Source organism: Coloeus monedula (genome assembly GCF_965178545.1).
Source record: "Coloeus monedula genome assembly, chromosome: 2".
In the NCBI taxonomy this organism is placed as follows: Eukaryota; Metazoa; Chordata; class Aves; order Passeriformes; family Corvidae; genus Coloeus; species Coloeus monedula.
The window spans coordinates 110,899,065-110,922,246 of NC_138782.1; the positions used below are offsets into that span (position 1 = coordinate 110,899,065).

Genomic DNA, 23,182 nt, shown 5'->3' on the forward strand with positions numbered 1-23,182 from the left:
AATGCAGATAAGGACAATGCTGGCACAGGGAGGACTCTCACAAGCTTTCCTTAGGCCAGGGAAATGACTATTTCCAAAATAAAAGAAAACACAGAGCAGCCAACTTTAGTAGATACACATGAGTTGTGTATCTACTCCAAACCCCACCAACAGTACGAGTTCCCTAGCTCTGATCCCAAGGTACAGTTCTTTCTGATTGCCAGGAGCAGACATAGCAGCAATCACCTGTGCAATATAGAGCGCTTATGCACAGAACATATGTCAACTACAAGCCCGGGGGTACCCAAAGATCTGTTTTCCTGAGCATAATTCTATTCAGTCTGCCCTCCACTGCCTGGAGCCACACAAGCCTTGGTAGAGTTATGCCAAGAGATCAGGTTTCTCCCACTCAAAAGACATAACACAGGATTAATATGGATGATTCCGTGAGATCCAGCAGCTAAACATGGCTTAATTTTCCATCGTTTTCTTTCAATCACCCTCAACCTTCCATTTGTGGGGGGACAGCAAGATTTGCATTAAACAAACACATTGGAAGCTGTTCTCAGGAGATGGGATTGGCGGCAGAAGAGAAAGGAAAGCCCACTGCATGGGAAAATACCACTCACAAAGCATCTATCAAGACAAAAAGGTTCAGGAGAGACAAACTGGAGGGACTGAATTCCTGCCGACTTGCTTTACTCCCTAGTCATTCACTTAAAAACAACCCCAAGGAGAGGCTACAAAGTTGCCCCTAAAAAAGGTTGAGACCAGACAATTTATGAAAAGTGAGGCTTTTCCTTTAACTGGGTAGGTATTACAGAATTTTTGCTCCCTTTTCTTCTTTCTCCTCTCTTTGATGGAGAAGAACACTATACCAGACTATTATCCTTGGTTTTCAGAAAAATTTCATCTGTCAGTAGAAGACCAATGGGGTTGTTTACTGGGATGTTGTGAATTGCCAATCTGACAGCAGCTGGATTGGAATTGTGACAAATACTTGTGTCACTTGGCAAAGTGATGGTCAAACATGCCTTGCAACCTAAGCTTGTGACTCAACAACTGACAGAAAATAAAGATTTGCCTGTTTAAATCTCTGAAGGCTTCACAGCTGTGAGCATGAATACACACACTGCTAGGAAAACAAAGCCCTATTTTCTCGTTCATTGTTTTGACTATCTGAATTTTATTAAAGAAAAAATAACCAGTATCTTCTCTCTTCTTTGATGTTTTGACACCTTCACTCCCTCTTAGGTGACCAGGACAAAAAGACAAGTTGTTTTAATGCTGTGTATAAATCCTACTGAATTCAGAGGGGAAGGCAAACACGTACCTGGCTGGACCAAAAGGCAGCTGTGAATTTGCAAGTGGCTGAGGAGTAGGATGCCTGAGGAGTGGCAGGAATACAACCCTGCCAGCCAAGGACCAGAAGGCACAGCAGCTGAACACAAATTTTGACGAGTTTGCTTCAGACCATCTGTCCAGCAGACAGCAGCTGTGCTACGACACCATTCCAGCCTGCAGAATTTTCTTCCTTGGAGGGGAAAATCCATAAGAAAGTACACTGCCCTCACCTATTACAGCTCTGGGCACTCCACCAATAAAACCACTTGGAAAGATGCTAAATGCAGGATTCCCCTTAAGCTGACTTCTGCCTCTTCAACAGCCACTCTCAGCTGCCCAAGGTTTCTGGCAGAGGAAGCGAGATCAAATGTTGCCACTCATTTCGTCCCTGAAGACAAAAGGCTGAGGCCATTCCAGGGTCTTCTACCACAACAGGGAAGAGCAAAGGAAAGGGAGCACTGGGATCAACAACTCAGGAGTCAAACTCTAGCCTGGCTGCCATTAAGGGGCTGGGAAACACAAAGGTGTAGGATGCAACCCAGAAACAACTGCTGGCTTGTGTGCCAAGCTATCTCCTCCTGCAGCCTGCCTGGCTCCGCAGGCTCTGGCAAGGCCAGGGCTGGCTCCTGGCTGCTCATTCCCTGCCAATCTGCTGCTCCAAGCCATCACCCATTTCATCTGCAGCCAGGAAAAGCACTGAGTGCTTTAATAATCTCCTCACCAACTAAACCCAGCAACAGCAGGCCTCTAGCACTGGAGGTGCTTGAGCTTGACCCCAGCAATAAACAGCTACACAGATTGAAAAAACCTCTGGCAGAAGACACCCAAAAGGTCAGCCCTCACCAGCCCCATCCCTTCCTAACTATTGTCAGGACTTAGCTGTATCTGTGTTTAAACACAACAGATGCAAAGCTTCCACCTACCCACGTGTCTGTATTCCTCAGGAGAGGCACAAATCTGGATGAGGAGAAGCCACCAGGGGAAATCCTGTGAAACAACAGTAAAGGCACAGAGTCGAGATAGAAATGCTCCAGGACACACGAGGAGATAGAAGAACTCTTTCCTAGGGAATACTCACCTCTGTGCAGTTTGCCAGGAAAAACCTATGCCTGAGGAAATATATGCTGACACTGAAAGATTTAGGGAGGCAAAGGAAAAAGGACAGAAGGGAGGAACTGTGTGTGGAGGAGAGCCTCCTGTGAGGGCTGCAGAGCTGATGAAGACAGGAAAAGAAAGCTCAGGAAAAGGTGGGTTCTCCCAAAGTGGTGAACAAATATTACCTCAGAAGTTAACTGCAGCTGAAAAAATGTATGCACTGAAAGGGCTGCTGCATCTTTTAACCCATGAGGCAGCCACACTCCTTTTCCAGAGTTGCTGCTACTTTGTTCAGAGGAGCTGGTTTGCAGTCATTTTAATCAGCTGCTGTCTGATGTTTTTTGGAATGAACTGAATACAAGTATTAAATTCAGTTGTTGTTAACTCCAAAGTGGGAGGAGAGGGATGCTAAAGCTCTTGGCTTCAACATACAAACAGTAAAACTCTGTATTTCACCCACAGAGGAAGAAGAAAAACCCAATTCAGTTACTGTGATGTGTTTTTTAACTTGCTTTAAGATTAAGACCTAGAAATGTGAACTTGATCTTGCTTGAATTAAGTAAAAAACCCACAACTGGATGCCTGAATTCCCTACAGAAAGCCAAGCCCTAGAGAACCTTGAGGGCAGAGTGGAGCAAAGATGGCAGCAGGCAGAAAGCTCTGTGGGTAGAGGAACATAGGGCCATACTGGCTTTTTTAGTAATGCCTTCACAGCCTGGGCCTGAGCACAGGAGCTCAGTTCAACAATTCAAGCTGTTAGATCAGTCCCTGGTACCCCCCTGGCATGGGACAACCTGCCTTCTGCCAAACCATCCCAACCACAGCCCAGGAGGCAGCACAGGCCAGCAGCCACTTCCAGTGGGCATTCTGGACACAGCCAACCTCACTGAGAGGACAGGAGAATGTCATGGTACAGCCACAGCCAGACACAGCTCAGTCAGCCCTGGCCAAGGCACCCTGGCACGGCTGAGCTGGCTGAGCACTGCTGCTGCTCTCGATCCCTGCTTCACACAGCTCCCCTCTCTCCATGCCAACCTCCCTCAAACCACTGGCAAATCACACCTTTTTCCATTGCAGAATTTTCAACAGTACCATCAAGTTCAGGTGAATAGCTAATCCAACTTGTGTCTCTCTTCCATGCCTTGCCCTTCAGAGGATTAGCCTCTTTCAGATCCATCGCTCTTGTTCCTTTCATTCCTAAAGGCATTCCAGTTGGAGAACTCCCTGCAACTTAGACTAGCCACACAGTACTATTTTGCAATTTATGAGGAAAATCCTTTAAAACACTGTTAAAAGATACTGCAAGCTCTAAAAACTCAGATACCAAAGCACCATGGTAGCCTACTAAGGTTTTAAAAATATGTATCTGCAATGGATTTAAAGAAGATTTAAAGAAGAGTGATAAAGAGTGATAAAGAGCAGTGACAAAGCTAAGTCAATATACCTAATATTGCCCCTACAATGGGGAATTAAATATGTATCTGATTTCCTACTTATAAGGGAATTAAAACATTTTAACAAAGGAAAATTATAATGATTGTGGCTTGAGAAAAAAAATGAAAAATGACCCAAATCCAAGAGATGCTAACTTTAAAAGAATGCTATGAGATCCTTACAGCAACTTACAAGTCACTGTATACTTACAGTGCTAAGAAAAGTGAAATAGAGCTAAAAGTGTGCCACTGCTACAAAAGTGAGTATACTGTAATTCATTCCCTTATGCACAGCTGATATCAAGGGATCATCTTACTCTGTATTAGGAGTGATTTTTCTTACAGGACATGTAGATTCTATCCGAAGCTGAAAAGATTTCTACAAATGTCCAGGAAAACTTGCAGAGTAATTGGTGACAGTACACTGGAATACCAATATTCCAAACTATCAAGAAAGGCAGAGGGTGAAGAGAACATATTTCAATGAATTTCAACACTGCATCCCACAAATGTAATTTAATTTTGAGCACCTTTTATTCTAGGAAGAACCAGGTTTCTGGGGCAAAAAAAAAAAAAAAAAAAGGGAGGAGGAGTGTTAAACGATGAAAATTTAATCAGAAATATGTATTGTTTTTGACATGTTCCTGATCTGGACAGCAAAAACCCCTGTCTTTCTGTGGTTAAGAATCCCAGAACCACCCTGCTAACACAGAGAGAAAGCTTTGAGGCATAAGAACCATCAAGCAGAGAAACACGAAGCTTGTAGATCATCGTTAATACCAACAAAAGATGAAGAGCTGAATTGGCAAGTGAGTTTGCCCACCTGCCATCAGAACAACTCAGACACAGCCTTGAATGCGAGGCAGAGAATCAACAACACTGGGATGTCTCTTCCAGGCAAAAGGAACCAGACCATTATGAGCTTCCACCTAGATGATCACCAGCAATACAAAACTAGAAAAAAAAGCGCCCTAGTTTAGCATCTTACCCCTAAGGCCAGATATTTAAGTGGATATTGGGTGGTTCAGCAGCACAGCAGCACTGCTGGGCCAAATTCAATTCACAGCCTTCTGGCCCAGGAGGAGAAGTTGTTACCAAATGAAGCGTGCTGACAGCATATGGAGGCCTGTGCTACTGGAACGGTTTCATCCTCATCCAGAAAGCAAAAAACCTGTAAGATTATGCCAAACACATGATTCAATTTAGGTCAGAGCTCTGCTGCTCAAAGCACTCTGGCCACCACTACTGTATGAAATGCACTGGCTTGTTTCAGTGCTGATCCTACATCTTTTCAATGGTTTTTCAGAGAGGAAAGGAACATGGATTTTTTTTTTTTTTTAACCTGAATTTACTAGGCACTAGGGGACAATTTACTACTAAACACATTTCTCTATCTGCATCATCTCCTGTTTATTCATTCCCATGCCAAAGTAACTTCAAGCACATCTGAAGCACTAAAGCTGTGAGGCTGCAGCTACCTCTTCAAAGCATGTAAGCACCAAACATTTTAACAGGCATAGAAGACACCCTAAAATGGTTCCCTGAGAGCTGCCCATCCACTGACCACTAAGCTCCTGCCTTTGGCCTTTCACCCAGACACTTCTTAATAGATGGCACAGAGCTGGGATACAGTGCTGATGTCCAATCTGTTCTCCATTGATGTGAGCTGAAAATACCTTCCATGGAAGCAGGATGAGTTACAAGAGAACAGAAACAATGTAAAATCCAACCCAGGATTCTCGTTTCCACTTTCATGTTTCTGCCCCAACACTGTACATGTGAGAGTCAAAAAATAACAATAAATAGATATGGAAGTTTCTTTTATAGATAGCCAGCCACTCCTTCAGAGTGAAAAACATCTGTCTGCATAACATGTCATGCTGCAGCTCGGTCCCAGTGAAGACCATACTTCTTATATAAATGAAGTTATTTTGATTCAGTAAGAATTCTGTACTCAGAAGGAATGGAAGCAATAAACTAAATGAGGATTAAATACCAGATTTTGTCATTCTTCAATGCATTAGAAGACCAAAATAATCAAGACTTTCAAATGCTATGTCAGACCGTGCAGAGCAGAAAAGCAAACTTCTTGCTTTTTTTGGCATAGCAAGCTCTTTACAGCTTCTATTTGTTGTAAGTTGGAAAATATAGCATTGCATTTGCTATCCCAATAGATCATTTTCCTATCCAAAAATGGACAGCTGCTTTTGTAAACATACAAACTAAGGACCATTTTGTGGAAAGTGTTGCTTTATCTAACTCCTCATTGCGAATAGTTATTTAAATTTTTAAACTCTCCTTTAACATAAGAATAACTTTGATGCTGGGTAATTCAGCATGTTTTGTCAAAAGAGTAATATCCAATGTTTTCTGGTGATATTTAAAGGATTAAATATTTCAAGTATAAAGAGACAATATCTGGACATCTACAGTTAAATATTATTATAATGGCAGGAGCAAAGTCCAAACAGTGCTTCCAGTATTAATCATCCTATTTGACCAAACTTAGTGTAGGGGACTCCAGCTTAGAACCAAGAGTGAATGATCCCCTGGAAATTATTTAATGTCACTGGGAAGCACCTAAGAGGGGTCTGGCTTGTTACTGTCAGTTACTGCCTATTGCTATGCAGAAGCATTTTGAAAGCACAGGCTAGAGCCAAGACAAAGAACATTCTGTAGTGGCTGGTGACTCTGGGTGGCTGAAACAATCCAGTTGGGTCAGTCAGTGCTTACTGAAGATCAAGAACAGCTACACCTTCTCTACTTGGACATCTAAAGCCTGAGACACCCTAAAAAGTGAAGAAAACTGTCTGAAAATTACTGGACAGGTAAACAAACCCAGATACTGGTATCAGGAAGCTCTGATTCAATTACTGTTTCTCAAGCTGTTACTGCTTATGCCTTAAATGTCATTTAGCATGTGACACCTTCAGACAAAGGAAAAAAGGAAAGAAAAGCGCTCAAAAGCGGCTCCAGACAGTGTAAACAGAGTCCAGTGTACTCCAGAACAGCACATCCAGTGGATGCTGGAGGGTTGATGTTTTGTGGTAGAAGCCTGCAGTGCCCAGCAAAGAACCTTCTGTAGCTGGGACTGTTATCAAGGCATTCACGATGTCCCTGTTACTTGGATGTCCTGAGGAATGCACTGAAAAGGCACTACACTGTTTCTTCCCTCTACCAAGGCACCTCATTCATGAAATGCAGAGGCCCCTCCTCCTCTGTGAAATTTACCTAAAAAACGGTCAATGTAATAAAAGGCCCAGATGAGGGGACAGTGACATACAACAACTTTATTAGAAAGGCTAAAATTTAAATACCTAATTTATAGGATTTTAGCCATACCTGATTACACCAAGAGGGTCTAAAATTTCCTCTTCTTCCTCATCTCCCTCTTCTTTTTTCTCCTCTTTTTTGACATTTTCCACTGTTAAAAGCTGTGAGATTAAGTCAGGTGTCTTCTCCTCTTTGAAAAAATCCAATGCCTCATTTTCTTCATCTTCTTTCTCCCTGTCATCAAGCATGTTTTTACCCTTGAAGTCGACGGCACTGGAAGATTTTGTTCCTGCAAAACACAGTAATGGAGGCAAAACTGAGTACATGGTGTAACAACTACCGGTTTTTTTATACCTTGCACCTGTTCCTGGTGGTTTTGTTCTGAGGAATGAAGGACATGATCAGCTTCTGTGAATCTCTTTCAAAACACTCCCACTGTTCCCTTTATGCACTGTCATTATGTGTCTGATCTGTTTACTGGTTTAAAGTAGTTAAGTAGAGAAAGACAAAGGAAATTAACTTTATCTGAGACACAGCAGCACATTTATTATTATTTATGTTCCTTCTACAGTCAACAGAAACAATAGAATTTCCACATGGTGATTCATCCCATCCAAATAAAGTCACGTGAGAAGTTTCTCTCTGAAGTGACTTTTTCTCTCCACTGGCTACAGAGAGACTGTAAAAACTCTGTTTAGATGTAGGTAGCTAACTTTCACATAGCTAGTTGAGATAAAATCCACTTTTTGATACTATTTAATTAACTTGGGCTAAAATTAGAGCACTGGACAGCGTGTTTCTAGAACAGCTCTTCAGTTTACACTGAAAAATGAAGCCTGGAGTTCTAACACCCTTCAGTATGCAAGATGCATCCAACTCAGCAAATTCACCCAACTGAAACATAAAACTAAGTCTTCTCACCATACTTATTACATGCAAAGGCCAGCAGAATGAGGAGAGAATGGTTCCTTGCTGCCGAGTTTCTGGATGTCCAGATGTCTGGAAGCAATTTAAAATAATGAGACTAGCTTAAAAAAAGGTTAATGAAAACTGTTGTGGATAAAATTTATGGTTACACCATTTTGACTACTGAAGTAACATGGCACGGGAGACTAATCTCACCCAGCTCTTCATGTCTGCATCTGCCAAATCAGGGCGAGACTTATATTATTCTAGGGCAAATTCTGATGAACAGGTCGCATTACTTGCACCCAGTCTGCCCACAGAATGCAGCCCAGCCTAGTTTACCTGCAGATGTACACCATGGTTAGGTTAACCAGCAGGCAAAGATCAATCAACATGAACTCTGAATTCTCAGTGCAAGGGGTCTGCTTTCAAGAGAACACTGCCAGGGTAAAAAAACCCCAAACCGAAAACCAAACAAAAGCCACTTGAAAACCTTACTACCTGGATCTTTCCAGGCATTAAGCAGCTTTGCCCCCTTTGACTTTAGGAAGCTGCCAATTTCACAGAACTAATCTGGCCACACTTGACACTTCTGCAAAATGGGCTGCTCACACTTGTTAGCATGTTGCAACTGCACTTACTTAAAACTAACCGTCCACTAAGAATCCTGCACAGCACCAGGCTGGAGCATTCCCTGCTTGGCAGCTCTCAGCTGAATTAAAAGCAGAGAACTCATATGTTCCATTCATTCAGCAAATCCCTACTACACCCAAGGGACGTAAGAACGGAGCTATACGAATCACTAGAAAAAACAAGAGCTGGACATAAGGCTAAGGAAAACTAAGAAAAAAAAAAAATTAAAAAGAAAAAAAACTAACCAGAGAATGCATTTAACTAATAAAGAATCTGTCTCCTATTTAAATCTTTCTCAGAGTCAATAATTTGCACGAAAACCAGACAAAACATGGAAGAGTCGCTCACTAAAAGGGAGACCCTGCACTGTCCCTTTAGGGTCCACCTCCCCACTGACAACATATGACTATTTAGCTTTCTAAACTTGTATGTTCCGAAGCACAGCAGGACATCAGAGACAGGACAGCACATTGCTTGCTCTGGAGGTATCTATCAACAGCTCTGAATGAGTGTGTCCACTGAGAGGAGGGAAAAACACTAGCAAACATGACTGTGCAGCACCGTAAATGCACATGAGGATATTTTCAGTGACAGCCTTTATTCTGGCATTCTATAGTTTTTGGCTACCTATGGAACTCAACACTTCCATAAAGCACATTCATGGGAGACGGAACACTCACATCTCTTAGTTACCTAAAAATTCCAGTAACTCCGGACTCGTTGCTAGATCCTCATCCTTGGAGATGAATTTCATTATATCATTGAACATAGCTCTTCGTTCAGAGATGTCAGATTCCCCCACAAAGAGAACTTTTCTAGGCAGGAGTGGAAGAGAAACCTGTGGATACCGTGCTGCCAGTCTCTGGTAGAGTTCTTCGATCTCACTGTACTTCTTAGAAACCTGCAATGAAAATGTGTTGCCTGGGTTAATTTCTTTGCAGGAGAGACAGGAGCAGCAAAGAAGCAGTTTAAGTGCTGTGAAACATTAACTGTGGAAACTGAAGTGGAAAACCATGCCATTAGCAAGGAGCTTTATATATGGCCTAGCAAAAGCCTGTTATGTACCCAGTGAATCCTCAAGCATTGTTGCTGGTCTTCTAATTGTGTTATTAAAATCCACTGCTTAATGAAATTAAAGTTCATTGCCAGAATCCATTTGTCTGACTCATCAGCTAATGAAATACTGGGAAGGTCACTGCTCCAGATACTTTTCTGACAGCAGGAATCCTTGTCCACTAGAAGTGATGCCCAGTCCTGAGACAGGAGGGAAGAAAAGCCCTGCCTGGTAGGTATATATTGGAGAAGGCTGCCCATGTCTTTGCATTATTGTCCCATTCCTCACTCCTGGTGGCTTCAGTGCCCTTTGGCTGCTTAGGCCTAAAAAACTGTCGTGTTTGCTGCCCTGCAGAGCACATAACACAAAAACCTAAGGGGAAAGACCTCAGCTGACCCCTATCTATTCAGTTCATCCATGAGAAAATAAAAATCAACAACTTGGCCATGGCCTAAAAGGTTCTTATACAGGGAGATGCCAACAGTGAATGGAGTAACTCCTTCTGCAGACAAAGACAGGAGAAATAAGGCTCAAGATATTACAAGAAAAGCAACAGCTATGGGAATGTTGGTTAGAAAAGGTGTGGCTTCTATGCCACATTAAGTACTGAATTCAGTAGCTTAAACCAATACACAAAACCCGCACACAAAACTCTGATATTACAGATGCAATGAGGGTGACTGTCATGTTCTGCAGTATTATACAGATAATATATTTGCCAAGGCCCCACATGGCCTCATAATCTACTAATGTGTTTCAATTAATACAGACATTAAAAAAACAACCCAAGAAATTGTGCTAGTGGAGTGCATAGGACACAGATATTCTTTTAGGGTCCAGCTCTTATCCTCCTATAACACGTGTTTCTGAACTCTAGTGGAGTGAATCCTGATTAACACTGCAGTATGTGCAGTATTGCACATACTGAGATGGATAAAAAAGATGGAGACGCACAAGCACCACATCTTGGAATGCAGAAATGCAGAGTTTTCCCATCAACACAGTGATAAAAGAAAGTCAACCTAACAAAATGCACAGAAGGGAGATGAGCTACACATTAAAGCAGAATCCCTACACTGCACCTATACAAGCAAACTAAACAGCATCAGGCACATTCCCAGGCACTGGAACCTGAGACCATCTACTAGAAACCTCATTTATAGTGTCTACTAGAACCTGACAATGTCTGGCACAGTTCCTACACTCTGGGCAGCTATCATGCACCCAGGTAACTCTTCAGCCCAAGATCTGGCCCAGTGGAGAGACCCCTCAGCAGCCAGTTTGAGTTCTGACGCACACTGCAGATGGTAAGAAAGTTTAATCCTGCACATGCAGCCAGACTGTGCGAGCTGCTCTCCAGGCCAGGGAACAGGCCCTAACAATAACAGGCACACCTCGACCAGTTCACTGATTCAGATGTGGGCACAAACAGCAATAACCACCTCAGCTTTTACGCTTCCCTGCCTTTTGCAGTAATTATCAACCTAGCCAGATGATTTGGAAAAGCATTTGCATTTCAGCTGTACAATGTTCACTGTGGGTTCAGTGTCCAGTCACAAAAGGCAAGCAACTCTGTAACAAACATCTGAAACACAACACCCAACCTGAGTTGACAGGGGAATGAAAACCAAGAATTTTAGACTTGTAAAAGCAACGAAGGTTAAGTGTGAGCAACACTGTACTCCACATGCGGGATCTGAAATGCCATTCAGCAACCAAGTATTAAAGTTAAGGGCAACAGAGATGTTCCAGAATATCGTAATCTTCCCATCGAAATACACCCAAAAAAAAAGAGGGGAAAGCAATTCCAGAGTTTCTGAATTGCTGTACATTTCTAGTTTGATAGATCCCAGTAGCACTCTGAACAGGGTATGATGCCTGAGCACCTCCCAACAATACTTTGTAAGGTCAAATGTAAGGGCAGTAAGGAATTCACTGGTGCTCTTTCAAAAGAATAAACACCACTACCCTCCACCCAGGAAAAAAAAAAAATTAAGTCTGATTTGTGAAAAACATTTAACATCTAATTAATTTCAATAATAACTACCAAATTAATTTCTGAAAGCATTACAAGACAGCAGCCAATCAAGGTTATGCCAAAACAGTTTTTTAAAATACTCTAACACTGAACTGAGATACACAAACTTATTTCTTTCCCCACTTAATTTTCATTCCTCCTCTATCAAAGTCTGTAAATTATTCATAAATCTCAATTTATGTCTAATTACACCACTGAACCTAAAGCAAACGCACACCCTCGCATCCCATCACTAATTGCGCCTTTGTGGATCTGCGTGGGCTTTGAATAACGCCGGGAATGCACACGCAACATGGAATACCAAGTGCGACAGCACTGTCTCCAAAGCATACTAATGTGCTTCCCAAAGCCTGCAGCACACCGTGCAGGCCAATATCCAGCAGTGCCGCGATGCCCTCTGCTGGAACACCCCGTTGCACCAGTGAGGTGTCAGACCTACAGCCAAAACCATTCCCCTAAGCTTACCTAAGCTCAGAGGGGGCCCCTGCAAGCCCCTGCCAGCTGGGGGCTCCTCACCCACTGTCCCAGTGCCTCAAGCCCAGGCAGCCACAGGCTCCTTGACACCCTTGCTCAGCTGTGCTGCCAGATACACCTTGGGTTTGGTGCTGGGAATGCTGTGGTAAGGCTGGCTGAGCCCAGACTGGGGCACTGAGAATCACGGAATGGTTTGGGTTGGAAGGAACCTTAAAGATTATCCAGTTCAATATGGGAGGGACACTTTCCACTAGACCGGGCTGCCCAAAGCCCCATCCAACCTGGCCTTGAACACTTCCAAGGTTGGAGCAGTCACAACTTCTCTGGGCAACCTGTTCCTGTATCTCACCACCCTCACAGTAAAGAATATTTTCCTTTACATCTAATCTAAAAAACCTTCCCTTCTTCAGCTTATGGTCATTCCCCCTTGTCAATTCCAGGCCCTTGTAACCAGTCCCTCTCCTTCTTTCTTTCAGCCCCTTTAGGTACTGGAAGGGGCTCTAAGGTCAGCCTGGAGCCTTCTCTTCTCCAGGCTGCACAGCCCCAGCTCTCTCAGACTCCTCACAGGAGAGGTGTCCCAGCTCTATGACTACCTTTGTACCCTTCCTCTGGATCTGCTCCAACAGGTCCATGTCTTTCCTGTACTTGGGACCCCAGAGCTGGATGCAGCAGCACAGGGGCCTTACACAAGTGCCAGCCAGGTTCCAGAGAGTGTATTTTCTCAGGTCAAATCCCAGATATCACACAGAGCATTCTCACACCTTTTCAGTCAGAAAGCACTGCTCTGCCACAACAATTCTGGACCTTTTCAATTTGACATCCTCTGTCAATTTTCCAGGAGAAAGGTGTACCAGCATGGAATAAAATTAAACCTTGCTTTTCCTGGTTATCACTTACAGCCCTTTGAAAATCCTTGATGGATCCTATGGCCCAAAATGTCAGGATGACAACTAAGCGCTACTCTAAACCCCATTTTACCAATCCTATTAAGTAAACAAAGTTCCATTTGATTAACATTCAAATATTTTTCTTCTGCTGCCTGTAATTCCTCCAGGTCTTGATCCTGCAGCTATCCTCTCCCCCTCCACGCCTCTAACTGAACTCTGTGAACACCACCTGTAAGTCAGCCTGAGTGCACACGCTACAAGGAGCTCTGTCAAGTCACAATATCAAAGGCTCAATCTGTTTCACTTCAAAAGAGTTAATCATGCAAATACAGCAAAGCATGTGCACATTTGCCAGGTCAAGACCCTATTTGCCTGTAACAATTAACATCCAACACAGAAGTTAAAAGAGAGACAGAGATGGGTTGGATATTTTTTTTTCACTAGGAACAAATAAATAAGTTGAATGTGATCAAGTATCGCTAGAAGGTTAAGAAAACCAACGGGAAGTTCAAAGTGAAAGTCTGAAGTTTGCTGCTAATCCCTCAAATCTCATGCATGTGCCTTGCCCCCCCTCTTCCCAAGGGCCTCATGCATGAAAGTACACACCGGAATGGCTGTAGGATACGAGCCTGGGACTCGCAGTTGTGCGCAGAATTTGATCCCACTCAGTATTAATGCGACTTAATGCCTCCTTTCCTTTTAAAGCTCCTTTTACTGCCCCATTTCTGACCTCAAACTTGTCACCATATGCTTTGTATCTACTGCAAAGATTTCAACAAAATGGACGTCTTAGAGCTAACTCAAACCCTTTGCCAGCCAGCGCACACCAGCAAAGAGCACTCTTGATTTTACAGTATTTCATGAAAAACAGGGCTACTGTGACTTTCTTCTTACAAAGCCCACTTCTTAACACTGTCAGAAAATGGAGATCCAGCAGCTCTGTCCTTTAAAAGAACTAGCTTTGGGTACAGGAATCAAAAGCATCCCTTCTTCCAGGCAGCACAACCCAAGCTTTCGCTTGGAAACTCCCAATTCAAGCCGTACCAGAATTAATGTTGCTCAGTGACCCCGTGGGTATGCATTACGGTAGATTTTAATTACATGACCACATGCTGTTCTCCCCATCTGTTTTGCCCAGCAGAAGAGCAAAACCTCTAATATTTCTTTTTAATCAACATGAATCCTTAGTGGCTCCTGAACCGATTGCTACACTGAGCATGGATTTCTCCCCCCCCCCCCCCCCCCCACATCACAGAAGTCATAAAGTGGAGGAATTTATCTTCACAACACACCTGTATGGTCAGGAAAAAGCAACTCCGATGCACAGATTTTGAGGCCCAAAAAGAGAAGGCCAACATATGCAAAAAGGCAATGATGAAAACATAAATGAAGATACACCCATGTACTCATACATCCCCACATTTTATGAGAGGAAGACAGTTCTATACTAAATGCCTCCCTCAATTGTGCTATGCCTGCCAAACACCAGTAGTTATTTGTTCAGCTTTGAAAAAGAAAAAACTTGACTAACAAGTAACTTGTACAGAAGAATCAAACTGGATGCAGACACAAAGAGAAGGCACTAAAGGCTGGGTGGATTTTTAATAAGGCTGGGAAGGGAGAAGTTAATTGCTAAAAAAGCTGAGGTGTGGCTAAAAGAAATGCTTCTAAGAAAAGTAAAGCCTTTTCTTTTTATCACAGAAAATGGCAATTCTACAGGCAATAATTAAGTATCACCTTGGCAGCAGTACCAAAGAGAAAACCAATTTCCCTCTTTCGATAGTACAGGAGTATTGTGACCTTTGAAAGAAATGCAGCTGACTTTTCCTTTAATTACCAAATATAACCTTAAGGTTAAGCAGTTCTACAACCCTAATTTAGCATTTTTTAAAATTAAAGAATCCCTCCAGTTTCTAAGAATTTAGATTTGAATGTCATCACAGAAGTGAATTTCTTCTTCTGTTAATGCTTCACAAACATTTTAATTAGAGATGCCTGCCGTGATGCTGATTTTGCATAGTCCTATTAAGGCTGGGGAATAGGGCACTCTGGATTGCTTAGACCCACAGTAAAGGCTCCACAGATCAGATCTGGAATCTCTTTTTCATGTTCATCTGTTTTTTGACAAAGGGCTTTAATACACCTCTCAGTCTTGACAGGATGGGAGGACAGAGCCTCACACTGTGCCAGGGCAGGTTCAGGTTGGACATCAGAAGGAATTTCTTCTTGGGACAAGTTGTTAGACATTGGAATGGACTACCCAGCGAGGTGGTGGAGTCAAGAAATGTCAGGACACGGCATTTGGTGCCTGGTTTAATTGACAAGGTGGTGATCGGTCAAAGGCTGGATCAATGATCTTAAAGGCCATTTCCCACCCAAACGATCCTGTGATTCGACCCAGTGTGGTCTACATCGCATCCCAGAGATCACAGCTAGCTTAGAGGACGCTTTTGCCGTGCTCACCATCATTTTCCAGGGAGAAGAGGAGCCGCTGGAGCCGCACACGCCGCTGACCCCGCTCCCGGCGCGCTCGCCGCTGCCGCCCAGCGCCCGCCGCGCGCGGTGCAGGCCCTGAGGGCAGGGCGGGAGCGGCGGCGCCTCCGAGGCCTCAGGGACCGCGACCGGGCAAGGAGGAGCCACAACACACGCACCTGGCTCCTCCCCAGGTGGCCAAAACAGAGACAACCCGAAAATCCGTATCCAGAGACAATGAAAACCCTACCATGCCTGCCTGCCTTCTCTAACCTACCCGTCACCTCAGCGCTGTGACATTGGCTCCTTCCTCCAACTTGACAGTTTCAACAAAAGCAAAAAAGATGTCCCCTCTCCCATTCTGCTCCAGAACAGGCACACAGTAGTATCTTCTTCCTCCTTCAGATGTCTCATCTCACTCTGCTTTGTGATACAAATCTGATGTGTTAGATCTGCTGCCCAGTGTAACCTCATCATTCTCTGCTGTTCCCCAGGTAGGTGGGGAAGGGTCACAGCTCTTGTTTGTGCTGCTCCAGCATCCAGCAGAACAGGGCACTGCACAGACAGTCCAGGTGCGACCCACATTCCCTGGCAGCCACAAGACTGGGACTTCTCTCCAGGTTAAGCTGTCTGTCTCAGCTCCCATGACTGTCAGAATCTTTTGGTAAAATGTGACTGAAGCTCAACTCACCCGAACATAGGTAGCCAGTGGTACCTTGGATGCTGTACTGTATTCTCCTCACTGTTTCAGGGCAGTGCCAATGCCTTCATGTCCTCTGTCACACCTGCCAGCCCTGTGCACACACCTACTGTAATTTAGGGTTTCTCAAATGGTACCACACATTTATGTTATGCAAAGTGAGCTCCCCCACTCCACAGATGCTCAGCTACATCCTTTTCTGCGACTGGGATGGGAATTTAGAAAAGCAAATGCAGACATCTAATCATAGAGAGCAGATTATTCTGCCCAGAAACAGGCATCCCATGCCATCTGAGAGGCTTTGGGGTATCCAACAAGCTTGTGTGGGGCAGGCAAATACCACACAAAAATCTATGGGAGACCCACAACCTTCTGAAGGCCAAGTGAAAAATCCCAGGGCACCGCCAAGTGCACACAGTGACTTGTGTGCAACTCTATTGACCCTCAAGCATTTTAGCCTGTATTTGAAGCCCCCCACCGCAGCTGTCTAAAATGCAGATTCTTTCCCTCTATGGTCAAAGAAGAGAGACATTTCCAGAGGATGAGTCACATCATTCCCCTTCTCCCCACTGACCATACAGGCAGGGACAGACTCAGATTAAAATATCCAACTTAGAGAGAGCTAAGTTAGGACAGGTGAATCCCTCTGTTCCTTCCAGTAATACATACAGACTCATCGGAATGAATCGATGGAAAACATCCATTCTCAACCTCCCAGCTCATGGTTTTAAATTACTCTCACACAACAAACTATATAATATATCATATTTAGTCAGCTGAAAAAAATGTAACTGATGAGATAAATGTTATTCTCGTCAGGCTCCACCAGTTTTCTTCTTCATGAAGAATGAAATGTCAGGAGGCCTCATAAGAGGAGAAATCAGGAAGGTTCATTTCACTTGAGAAGAGCAACTGAATGCTGAAAATCCTCCCAGAGAGAGCAGACATGGGAACACACAACCCCAGCAAGCAGGGGGGTCTCAGTACTAAGTCTGTTTCTCCTCTTTTATGGACAATCTGATTTTATCAACTTATTCTTAAATGACACAAAATTAAGTTAGATGATAACAGCCCAGTTTAACACCTCAGCTGTAGTCAGATTCTATCTTCCACATAACTGTGTGGGAATATTACATAATATAAGCAGGCATTGCTGCATGAAAAAAAAACAACTGCACATCCCCTTCTCCTATCTGCCCATGTCTGGCCCTTCCTTGTCCTAAAACAAATTTTAATGAGGCTGTGCAACTCACAGGCTCAAGGAACAGGTGTAAATCAGTACTGAATAACAACCCCCAAAATACCCATTTTTAGCCGGGAGCAGTTCCTCAGCTGATGTTATGGAATAGCCACATGACACTGGCACACAAAGGGAAACACTGTGGGAGCAAGAACAAGCAGCCAGGGATGAGGAGGGAGACTCCTATGCCATCACTGCTGCTTTATATATAGCATAAGGTGTGGGATAAATGCAGGAGATCTCATCAAGCATCTCTTCACAAGACTGACAGATGTTTATCTGCAAATCAGACGTAAGTTTAAATAGGCTTTTATCAATCATCTTCCATGGAGTGTGAGTTACACTACAGGTCATGGTCTACCAGGTAACCACACACTCACATCACTCTGACATTACAGTTATTGCAAAGACATCTGAAAAGAGCAGATGTTCACAGGATGCAAGAGGGTGTGTCCTTTTACAGTCAATGGACAGAGAAATGCACTTCTTGGGAGTGGTTCAGCAGGCAGCTAAAAGAAGATCAAATAAAACACCCTAAAAGCATCTTTTCCCATCAGGTTGATAGACAGTCCCAGGTGAAACAGCTTAAAGTGGATGTGCACATGCCATAGATGACATTAATTTCACCTGTTTTAAGTCATGTGCTGTGTTCTCAAACCTTTACTCTGCAGGTATAATGGAAAAGACAATCCAGCTCAGTAATATTCTATATGGACACTTCCTTGTAAAACTCTCTTACCACGGATTTTAAAAGCCGTGTCAAGGTAACGGGTCCTTTCAAATAAGCTGTTATATATTTATTTCATGCTTATGGACAGTGGTCTAGTATTGATACATACATTAGAGAAACTAATTAGTAGCAGAACTTACAAAAAGCTTAATTGGTTTCTATTTGTTGATCCATACTGAAAAATGCATTAAAGGCAACAATAGTCATTGCCACTTTTAGCTCCTGGAATAAAAAGTGCAATTACTGTATGTATAATGGAATATACATAATGGAATAGGAATTGGAGAAATGGTACAGACTGTGTTGTCCTACCAAGGACCTTGACCCAGAGAGGCTGTGATTGATGACAAATCATCTACTACATCACGACAGAAATAATCAAAGCTGATTAAGAAAGTGATCACTAACACAGGTCTGATTAAATATTTACCATAAATTGAACCACATCTTCAGGCTTGTGCTTTGCTGATTTGAAGGCAGCCAACCGGGTAACAACGACAATGTGATACTCGACATGGCCAGACATCATCTTCCCATGGATTTCCTGGTATTCTGGCACTGACAAATCCAGCCCTGTGTGTTTATTCTGAATTTGCCTAGGGAAGAAAATACACAGAGTTCAGGCATTGGCACAAAGATTTTTAATTGTCCCTCTCCCAGGATCCGATTAAAAGCCCAAGAAAATCAGTGCAAAGGTTCTCATTGGAACAGCACATCAGATAGACCCAATACTGTTCCTACTTTACAACAAGACAAATTTGGACGTGGCCTGTATTCCATGACAAAGCACCTGCCACAAGCCACTCCAGGCAACATGCCAGGAACACAGCATTTCTCTGAAGAGATGCAGATTCATTCAGAACAGGACTTTACTCACAAGAACTGAAAGTGCTCTTACCCAGCATGGCAGGGAGAAGATCCCATGATCTCTCATCAGGTTTATTTTGAGAAAAAAGGTCTGTTCATTGTGACTCATGCCAAGCCCTATCCACCTCTCCTTTATCTAAGGACATTCCCAGGAATGACAGAGACAATAGCTGAAAGGGGCCATGAAAGGAAGAAGCAGCTCCCTGGAGCACATGGACAACTTGAGGTCAACACCTTTGTGAAGAGCCAACCAGGGAACTTGTTGTCAAACAGTCTTGTTGTCAAACAGTCTAAATGGCACACTAGCCAAAACGTCTTGGCTTTCCCACAGAAAATCCTACTGGAAACAGAACTACCTGTCCTTTCATACCCAGTTAAAAAAGACAATCACATCATTAACCTCTGAGAGTTGCCAGCAGTCAAAACCACCCACAGCTCCTCTTGAAGGAAAATGCAACAGGGGACCTGCTGCTGCAGTTTACTCAATGCATTTTTTTCCTCCTGCCAGCTTTAGATCCACAGAACTGTGGTGTTACCCTCCCCATGGATTGCCACCCAAGGAAATATTTATGATGTTTTTGCAAGAGGAATGCCAGGATCGTATTACAGTGCTCACACATCAATAGGAAGACCAAGCAGCTGCTGTTGGAGCATTAAACAGTATGTTTAATGAACTAAACAGTCTGTTTCAATAGCCTGTTATCAGAGATCCATCCCTTCCCCAAAGTTACCCTATGCCAAGCCACAGCACACTTGCTATCACTGGAACCAAATATTCTGCCAGAATCAGAAGTTTATCATCCAGGGGACTGAATACCCTCTGAACAAATCTCTGAATACATCCTTCCTATGTGTGAGTGAATGTTTTTTACTGAAATCAGAAGAGACTGATTAAAAGAAAACCAAACTAGGATCACTAAAGACTTTTTCTGCCTTTTTAAACCTTAACCATGAGGATTATCAAGTCCCATCTACCCTGGATTTTCTGTGGATTGCAGAGGTGGCTTGTGGAATTATTACCTCCTCCTTTAGGAAGTTTAGCTACATTAACACAGGTGCCTTTTCACCTAAGGATACACAATGCATAGAACTTAATATACACTTCAAGAGGCTCAAACAATCTAGTTTCAAATGAAGTTTCAAAAGACTCCTCCTGTAATGTCAAAACTCAATCAGTTCTTATGAAACCTGAGCTTCCCCAAGAAGGCAAGCTCTGAATCTCTAATGCAAAGTTTGAATAAAAATCCTTTTAAAGAGAGTATCTTGGGAGTTCTTGATAAATAGGACAACAATAAACAAGGGCACAGACCCAGTTTTGTACCCAATCCTCTTTGCAAGCCATGTTTAAAACATTAGGACTTTAACAACAGCTCTACCATCTCCAGTATTTTGACGATGCTACTCTGTCTGCTCCCATTCTGTTCTCATGTTCTGCCAGTCAAGAACTTGACTTTACACATCCAGACAAAATTTTGTTCTCAGTTACACACGGTTGGCTCTCACACAGGACCAATAGTGCCTATGTGTGAATACAGAGGTGCCTGGCTTTCACACAGCAGCCTGTGGTACCTGCAACTACAATCATCTGGAGTGCTGCCTCCTTCAGTGGCAGCCAAAATGCTGACTCAAAGGGCACCTGCCAGCAAAAGCAGCTGGATCTGGAGTTTTTTAGAATATACCTGCAGCAGAGGATATGCTCTTATAAGAGACTTACAGATCACAACTGCCTTAAACACTGTTAAGATCACCAAAGGACTTTGCCCACTATGGCAGACTGCATAAAGAAGCAACCCCACCCCAAATTTGCCCCTGTGAATTCCTGAAAATATGGAAAGTAAATTAAGCCACGTGATGGGGACTTGAGATAAGATAAAGGTGGTACTATTGATCAAATTATCTCAAGCCTAAGAGAGTGTATTGGGTTGACCCTGAGTTGATGGACAGTCTTTAAGACCAATTACGCTTCTCACAATTTACATATTTAAACCGCACAGAAAGGCGGGACTTCCCCTTTGGTCGGAGCTCGCTTGCTGGGAGGTGGGGGCAGCTCGGAGCCTCCCGGCCCCACCGGGCCGGGCCGGGGCCACTGCCCCTTTCCCCCTTTCCCAACGCTGTGGCACGGACCCTGGGTGGCTGGGGGGGGACTGCCTCAGAGCCACAGGCAGCTAAAACCAGCCATGGACTGCTCACAGCTAAACCCATCCAGCGCGGCTTCTGGGACCGGCGGGTCCCTCTCCTCTCCATGCGGAGCCGGCGGAGTCAACGGGAGCCGGCAGAGCCTCCTGTCTGCAGCCAGCACACTTCATGCTGAACTGAAGAAGACACCACGCAGCCAGCAGCACAAAGGGAGTGAGGCTTTCCCCACCGTAAAGCCCGAACAAGAACACTCTTCAGCATGGCGGCTTCAGAGTCAGAGAGAAAGAGAAGTGAGTCCCGTGGGACGGAGCTGGAAATGGCGACGGGAGAAAAGAGGGCGGTGCCGCGATTCTGGCGGGCAGCTTAAAAGAAACCTTCTTGCATGCCGTGGTAAGAAAGTGTAATACCACAAACTGTTTGTCTCTTTAATCCATTTGAAGAACATGGGGGGATGGAGTATCTTCGTGTGCCTGTGAAGATTGTGAAGAATGCCTATGCCAGGCTATATAGAAGTAGTAAGAGGCTGCTAGAGACTTGTGGTGAAGAAGAGCCTTTGTGTGCAGGCCAAAAGAACTTATCCTTAAAAAGATGAATAACCCCATGTGATGGCCCATGTTTTGCAGTGTGAAGGAACTGTGAGATTTTTCATGGGAGAGATGTTCTACACACAGCAGATTGTTTGTTTCCGGGCGGATCTGCTGTTGGTGGCAGTTTGGGAACCACGTGCAACTGAAGGAAAAACCCTTTTTTCCCTTAAGCATAAGAGAGAGACTTTTCAAGAACTGGAACACTGACTAACATCCCATGTTCTGTTATCCCTTGTGTGAGCTAGGTAAAAGGAGAGAAGTGCTGGGGGGGGGGGGTGGGATTTGCTTTAATTTTGTTTTGTTATTGTCTCTTTACTTTTAATTCTATTAGTAATAAAACTCTTTCATTGTACTGCAACTGTTTAAGGTTTGTGCCTGCTTTGCTTTTCTCCTAATTCTTATCTCACAGAAAGAAAATAAGTAAGTAATGAATATTTTGAACCAAAACCACTACATTTAATTGGTGTTTTCTGCCCGGTTTCGAACTCAACCCGCTACAGAGAGGCAAACAAGGCTGGGGGAGAAGAGCGTATCACTGCAAGGAGTCCACAGGGAAGGCCAGCTCAGCAGCTGTGCTGAAGGTCAGCTCTGACTGGAGGAGACCATAGTCCACTGCCTCAAAAGAACAGACAGACATACTGAGCACAGGACATTCACACTCACATGTAGGCCTGAAGGTATTTATCCCTTCTGATGGGGCATAACAAGCTCAACTAGAGGCAGATGTCATGTCTTAAAAGGTCATAAACCATCAAAGACACCCAAAGCATCCCAGACTTACTTCTGGGGCCTTCCACCAGAGGACCATACATGATTCAAAGTGTAGCAAAAGACAGTGCAAAACTTCCCCCTGCAAGGGAGGTGCTTGGGCATTCCCACATATTCCTAAATGTATATTAACTCATTAAACTCTACGTTTTGTGGGACCCCTACCACCTAAAAGGATGAAGGACCAACAGAAGAACACTTCTGGATGCACAAGGTGAGTGATTATCTTTCTACTTAATTGTTCTCTCTGCTTCTCCCCCCACCCTCTTTTCTGTGTCTTTGTCTCTCTCTCTCTCTCACACACATTTTACTGTTAAATCCATATTATTGATTTTGGCATATGGTCTCATTTGCACGTTAATTTGGGTAGAAACATCTCTGTCTAATAATCACAATAATTGGATCTTAACAGCTCTCCAGATGTGCAATCACTCAGAAGTTGTGACTGCGGCTAAGGCAGCTAAAAGGTCTGTCACTTGTACTCAGGACTTGTACTTACTAAACCAGGGAAGTGTGAGTTACCAGTCCTTGAAAGGATGTGTAGACGTGGCACCTGGGAACAGGGT

General features: G+C 43.7%; 1 protein-coding gene across 1 annotated transcript in view; it reads right to left on the reverse strand.

Annotated features, from left to right (window-relative positions):
- Nucleotides 1-23,182, reverse strand: part of HS1BP3 (HCLS1 binding protein 3) — a gene marked incomplete at its 3' end in the record, with an annotated part of 50,080 nt that overhangs the window by 23,994 nt on the left and 2,904 nt on the right. The window contains exons 2-4 of the mRNA XM_082277278.1: nt 18,689-18,854; nt 9,357-9,564; nt 7,194-7,413 (exon numbers count right to left, since the gene is read on the reverse strand). Coding sequence (XP_082133404.1) covers nt 7,194-7,413; nt 9,357-9,564; nt 18,689-18,854 — 594 coding nt within the window. The remainder of the gene's footprint in view (nt 1-7,193; nt 7,414-9,356; nt 9,565-18,688; nt 18,855-23,182) is intronic.